The 6,928-nt window shown below is 36.3% G+C and overlaps 1 protein-coding gene across 1 annotated transcript in view; it reads left to right on the top strand.

Annotated features, from left to right (window-relative positions):
- POLA1 (DNA polymerase alpha 1, catalytic subunit) overlaps positions 1 to 6,338 on the top strand; it is a 139,765-nt gene extending 133,427 nt beyond the window's left edge. The window contains exon 37 of the mRNA XM_072427871.1: positions 5,439 to 6,338. Within this exon, the coding sequence (XP_072283972.1) occupies positions 5,439 to 5,581 (143 nt within the window). The 3' untranslated portion in view covers positions 5,582 to 6,338. The remainder of the gene's footprint in view (positions 1 to 5,438) is intronic.
- Positions 6,339 to 6,928: the final 590 nt, after the last annotated feature.

The following is a 6,928-nucleotide window of genomic DNA, read 5'->3' as shown; positions in this document are numbered from 1 at the left end:
TAGTCCATCCCGGAAAGAATCAATGCGATCACTTGGAAGAAATGTGTTAGATATCATTCAAGGTGACTCTTGCTCTCTGTTGAAATGTAGTAAGAGATTTGCTATCATGTTCTTATAGATCATAGAGCTTTTGAAATCTTTGGTAAATTGAGGTATAGAGCTTTTCCCCCCCATCAATTCTGTGTTTGTATATATGATAATTTTGTTTTCTGCTGTGACCTTGGTATACTGTGTCTTAAGTGAATACTAAAGGTAGTGATGTACATAATGATGGCACATGTATCTTAAATTCACATTTACAATTAAAAGTTGTTTTTTTTTTTTTTTTCCTCAAAACAATTCAGAAACACAGCAATATATCCGTAGATTATTAGTGGTCATTTTCATGTGGGAAATGTTTTTCATAATGATAAACAATAGACCTTTTCCCAAGCCACCAAAATACAAAAATATATTTTGGTTATGGGCTATTTCAGCATTTGATCTCAAGAATTAGTTTCCTTTAACAAACGTCTAAAGGTGTACAATCTCTAAAGCAATGGGAAGAGTATAGGGCAAATACAGACATCCATACTGCCATTCAATGTGAGTAAAAGTCATAGTTTAGAAGTCCTCTTCTGGTTTAGGCTTGAGTTTGGACACTGCCAGTTTGATTTATACTGGTGACCCATTCACTTTTATTTCACTGTATACTTAACCATACTTACAGGATTTATATGCTGTAACTAGTCTTGGGTACCGATTACTGTAATAGGTGTATTGGTACAAGTTTATAAATGTACTCAGAACAATGTCCTATATATTAAATGTGTATAGATTTACACAATACGTCTATATATCTTAGTATATCATCCTCTGTTCTGTGATAACAAAGGTGACTTGTCAATGGGGCCATGATCAAATCTGCTGCCTTTTATGCAATAGTCAATGGCTTTTGAGCAGTTCAGGAAAAGGAAGCAGGTATTGGTTTGGGTGTATAATTGACCTAAAACATTAAATAGTTCCTACTGCCTAAAGCGGAATTAAACTGAAAACAAAAAAATGACACCTTTAATCCCGCAGATCCTTGCCATCCTCTTCGTCCTGGCGCTGAGGAATCGTCGGGCGCCACCATAATCCGTCCTCATGACACATCACCCGATTTCGCACTGCGCAGGTGCGAGATCAGGTGACATAGCCTGCTGTAAAGGAAGGAAAATCCTGAAGATGATCGCACTACGTTTACCTGAGATCGGCGTCCCTTTCCCGTAATAGAAAAAATGCCTCTTCTGCACGTCTAAGATTGGGAATCAGAGCCTAGCGGAATGGCTACGTCACACATCCCAGGAAGCCCTGCGCTTCCAATTAGTCTTGATCGCAGAGGCGATCAAGACTAAAATAGGAGGTTCTGCACCTTTTTTTTTAAGAAAACAAAAAGTGTGTTGCACCAAAACATTTTTCCTTTACATATAAGGGCTGTCCACCCTTTTATGTAAAGTGAAAATGTTGAGTTTAGGTCTGCTTTAAGCAAAAGTTGTCCAGGGATCCCTGACTGAATTCATTGGAAGATGTCGCCAGTCTAGGAATCAGCTTTATTCAGTTGAAGGTAGTGGAAACCTCACTGTTCATGTGTAATTTCTTTTGTTTTCTGTTGTGCACCCTATGAAACTGGGTACCTTGTATGTTCTGTGTCCCAAAGTTTGGTGCTTTATAGAAGTCATTTAGACAAAGTACGTTGTAACCATTAGACAAAGATAATGGTAGAATAGCTGATTTTCTGTTCATAAGTGAGTTTTTCCTACATTTCTAAGCAGTAACTAAAATTCATCTAATTGAAGCTTGTGTACTTCTGTGTACATGATCTTAACACGTCAATACCCAATTAGCAATTTGTTGAATAAGAATTAAAATTACCATAGTTGGTGTATCCATATTTGTCTCCTGTTTTGTTTTCTACAGATAGCATTTTCTTTGAAATGCTAATAGGGACAGGAAAATAAGCCGCAACTGTCTTGACATATTACAGCTTGTTTTGACACCAAAATATTTGAATTCATTTTCCCAATTGAAAGCCTCTTTGCCCCATAATAATTTTAATTTTGCCTGTATTAAAAAAATGACATTACACTGACTTTACCTTATTTATTTTCTAGATTGTCATTTGCCCTGTTTGTTATTATCAAACCGTATTGTAATCTGACAGCATATGTTTGTTATCTTTTACCCTCCCACAAATTGTATGCAACACTCTTTGTACTACTCGTTCTACTTCGTTCTGATGCACACATGGTTGTTCATTTCTAAAAAGGGAAGTGTAAACCAGATTCAGACAGCTATGCTAATCTATAAACACTGGATGAAAAATAGGAAAAAGTAGATGAGATGTCTACAAAAACAATCTTATTTAAGAGTGGTTCAGTCCTGCACAGCATTGCACAACCTTTCTTATGAAAACATCTGCCAAACTGGCTTCAAAGTGCACCCCCATTCATTTCTGTGGGTGAGCCATATTCCAGTCTGGAACTGTACTTTTACAATGTTTCACGTCATCTTTCCGTGTATAGCATTTCTTTGCATAGCAAATACTGTTTAATACTTGCAGATGCAGAAAAACTGTGCATCCAATATTATATCAATCCTGAAATAGGAGCTGCACTGGCTTTACCCATAAAGAATATTGTAGACGTATTTGAGACTTCTGTAAAAAAAATGATGGAAAACAGCCTTGATTCAATAAACTTGTGTAGTTTGCTAATAGTTGTAGACTGATTGTAAGGCTATATAGGGTCTTAGTGGTCATTACTGAACTATCACCACCAGGGCTATCAGCTATCAGACACATTGGAAATGTACCTCTAATATAATCCTGGGTGATTAGGTTTCTGGGCATGTTCTTCAATATCAAGTCTTCATTCTCTGAGGTGTTTGAAGCTTTTAAAATATGTTCATCTCTTCATTTTGTGGATTTTTTCACATTGTTTGTAAACTTTTCTTTTTGACAATGAGTTGCTTTAGACAGGTTCTTTTGTAATTGTTGCATAACCTGAAGAATGCCTTTGACCAAAAACTTGGGTATAGTGTGGATTCTGCAAAGGCTAAAGCTGTTATAGTGGTACCAATTTTCCAAATATATTCACACTTCGATGTTACTATGGTAGGAAACTTGCTATTGTTTGCTGCATTTTGGCTCACATTAAATACAGTGGTTTTACATGTGTTTCATGGTTTTGCAGTGCCATTCTTTTTCTCTCTAAAAAGAAAAACTGTTAAACTATTGATAATCAGTAAATGTTAACTTTCTATTACATGCAGCTTTTCTTTGCTATAAGTTCTAAGCTCCCTTTCAAAGATTATATGTTGCCTACATGACAATGGATGGACAGTTTATTTCAGAAGCAGATTAGTGAAAATCTAATCTGTATCTGAAAATACTTTGCGTCACTGTCCGGTAAGTATTGCAAATCAAAGGCAAAAGTCAAAATTATGGCCCTGGTTACTGGTTAGTGTGTGGTGGAACGAGATTAGCATAACAGCCTGTCAATTTCAAATCTTCAGAAATGGAGATCATTTGTGGTAGCTTCCATGTTTTTGTTGATGGGGGTCTCCTAATCACAGTAGCATGAGACATTCCCCTATTTATAATGTTCTCTCCCACCCAGTTTGTATCTGTGTCGCATGACTTGAAGCTGAAGATACCATTATGGGTCTTCAAGCCATCCATTGCTTATAGACATTCCAAGTCTTCTAAGTAAAAGGTATAACTTGTTGTAGGTTCCTTTGCTATATTCCCAAATCAATTTTGAGGGGTAGCCAATTAACCTAAGTGCATGTTTTTGGAATATGGTAGGAAACCGGAGTACCCCAAGGAAACCTATTCAAACACGGTTAGAACCTGCAAATTCCATAGATGGTGTCCTGGCCGTGATTCGAACCTGGGACCTAGCACTGCAAAAGCAGAGTGCTAAGCACTGAGCCATTGTGCTGCCCTGAATATGTACTCATTCCTTGTTAACATTCCACACCTCATTTTGTGCTGTCTACAATATTTATTAGATGGTATATATTGTACCTACCTTTCTACTTTTCCCTGTGATTACTACATTCCCATTACTGTGTACTAATAAAGCCTTTTCTTAGCGTGCTTGTAGAAGAAATTTACCTAAAGCTTCTATAATTTGTGAATGAGATTATCAGCATTTGAGATGTTAGGATTTGATCTGGTAAATCACTTTAATGTACCCAGAGCTCTGCAGTATAAGGCTCCTGATCGAATGCAATAGATTGCTTTTGTCGGCATATATGCTTTATTAGTATGGGTATTTGTGGCCAGCCAAACATCCCTTTTAGTTCTGAAACCGGCCTTACAAGTTTAAAAGTAACAGATTTGGAAATATTTGGTAAAAGTGATCTGGGTGGTTGTCAGGGTCTTCACTGCAGTTCCTGGGTTCAGCTCCCAGGAGGCTGGGACCACAGGCTCCATAAAGAGGTACCTGTCACCTGTTCAATGCAAACACAAAGAGCAAAAATGTTAAACCACCAATATGCACACATACATACACACGTGTATGAACTTGTTGATAGCCTATCACAGATTAGGTTTTTTGCTGTGCACACTGAAATGTGAAATAATTATTTTAGTAACTTTATTTACAGTGGACTTTAAATTGATGAGCTGTAAAAACTTTCAAAAAGTTGCTAATTGATACAGTACAGTAGCATTTTGCCATTTGGATACTGGTTTTATGGAAGACTTGACATATTTTGGTATCTATTTACTTTACACAACCTCATCTTTCGTGTTAAGAATTGGGGGTTGTTTTGTTTGTGTGCAATAAAATTCATTTTAGTTTATATTTTTTCTGAAAATTTAGATTTCATGAACAGTTGCTCAAATGTTGTGTCACAACAATTTTAACTACTATCTTCTTATTCTACAGGGTCTCTGCTTTAACTAAACATATCTTGTTTTTGGAGGTTCTGGGTAATTTAGCAGACAAATTAGTAAACTATTTATTACCTAGGTCAGGGGAATAATGCAGTGAAACCTAGGCACTCAGACAGCATTGCAGTCGTATCTCTGCCTCCCTGAGTATTTTGAAAATAAAGCTTGGAGCTATGTGCTTTGTATTTGGCTAGGAGGTAAGAGAGGCAGGGACAACCATAATGCTCCGTGCATGAGATCCCCAGTGCTTAGATTGTGAAGGACCCCAAAGTACAAGTGATAACAGTGCTGTATCCAACTGCTAAACTGTAAGATTTACACAGTTGCTTTTAGAGAGAGGAAAATGGCATATAAAAAAATGTATAAATGACCAAAGCTTGGTCAGGGTATGTTTTGGATTTGTCTCTGAACTGACAAACTCTTGTAGTGTTCCCTTAGCCTTTTTGTTCTGTTTAGTTTTTTTTTTTTCCAAAACTGCAACTAATATTAATGAAATGTTTTTTTCTTTTGCTCACAGGGCACCTGAAAAAGAAACACTTTCAAGAAGCAGAAACTGCATACAAGAAGTTAAAGCACACTGTTGACCAAGCTCTCTCACGTAGCGCTTACTCAGAAGTGAATCTCAGCAAGCTATTTCAAACCCTTGCCGCTATCAAGTAGAGCTGCAAATTGGCTTCTTATTTTAAGATGGACACACTTTTTTCATTTTTCTTTTCTTTGTAGTTCACCCAGGATTTTTTTTTCTTCCACCATCCAACTAGGTTTTTTAGTCTAAAATCTACTTTAGTAATTTTGTAATTGTAACTATTTGAATGTCACACAGTTTTTTTTTGTTTTTTTTTTTTGTTTGTTTGTTTTTTTACCATAAATATGTCTGTCACATCACATTGTATTTCTTTTGAAAGGAGTTGTCCACTGAGACCTGAGAGATAAAAGGACTGCTAGTTTAATTGAATAATTCCCAGTGAGAGGGGCTGCAGTGTAAGTGATCCTCGACTTTTCTGTTCAGTATTTAGTGAAGGTGCTTTCAGCAAACAAGGTTACGTGAGGTCTCAGTAGGAGCACTAATGTTTTGCCTTTTCACAGTTTATCAGCTTCTCATCACAAACATGCTAATTAATAAAATGACTAAACTCTAGCTATTTCTGCCATTTGATTTGTAAAATAAAGAAGTGTAGCCTAGACTTAGCCTAGCTGAATATTGTATTTCTGTATATTTACATCCGGTACAGTTTTATAACATTTACTTTTGCTATACTTTTGTCTACATGTTCTTTTCACATTATGTATGTTTTCATTACCTTTGTTCCTCATTGTAAAGTTAATATTGGTATTTTAGCCCCAAAAAAATGGGGTGAAAATGTATTCACAAAAGGTTTTTTATATAACATGAATCAAATAAAGATAACGTCTTATATATACATGTTTTGGTTTCTTTTGATTTCACCATTTAATGACTGGATTGCTTCAACCTCGTGTCCACCACAGTACATTTGTTTGGGAGAGAAATTGTCACCATGTGTCTAATTTTCAGGCAACAAGACTTGTGATCTTTCCAATAAAATATTGTGATACAAGTATAGTGAGTGACCAAGGCGTGAGAAAGAGTACTTGAGAAACCTCCAGAGCACTGTCCGGGGGCAAAACAATAGTGACCAGTAGAGAAGGGTCCAACCCAGCCAATCCTTCACACCATAGATTGTAGTTTGTAGATTGCATGTTTTAGGCCCCCAGTGTGTAAGGCCTGGTTTTCACCAACGTTTTTCTTCTACAGTGCCTGGTACAAGCCTATATAGCTATTATATATATTTATCCAGAAGTTTGAAAACCAGTCCGTTTTCCTAATTTTAAGGGTTAGAAAGAGAAAAAAGTATGGAAGATTTAAAAAAAAAAAAAAAAAACTTTTATTCCAGTTTAGTAGCTTTTCCAATCAACCAGTGCTTCTTGGGGGGATCAGCAAACTGGTTCTTTTCATCCCAAAGTCCATTTTCTGTAAAGATTTTAAAA

Source organism: Pyxicephalus adspersus, chromosome 1, assembly GCF_032062135.1.
Source record: "Pyxicephalus adspersus chromosome 1, UCB_Pads_2.0, whole genome shotgun sequence".
Lineage (NCBI taxonomy): Eukaryota > Metazoa > Chordata > Amphibia > Anura > Pyxicephalidae > Pyxicephalus > Pyxicephalus adspersus.
The sequence above is the reverse complement of the archived record's forward strand: the minus strand, read 5'-3'. Positions and strand labels throughout refer to the sequence as shown.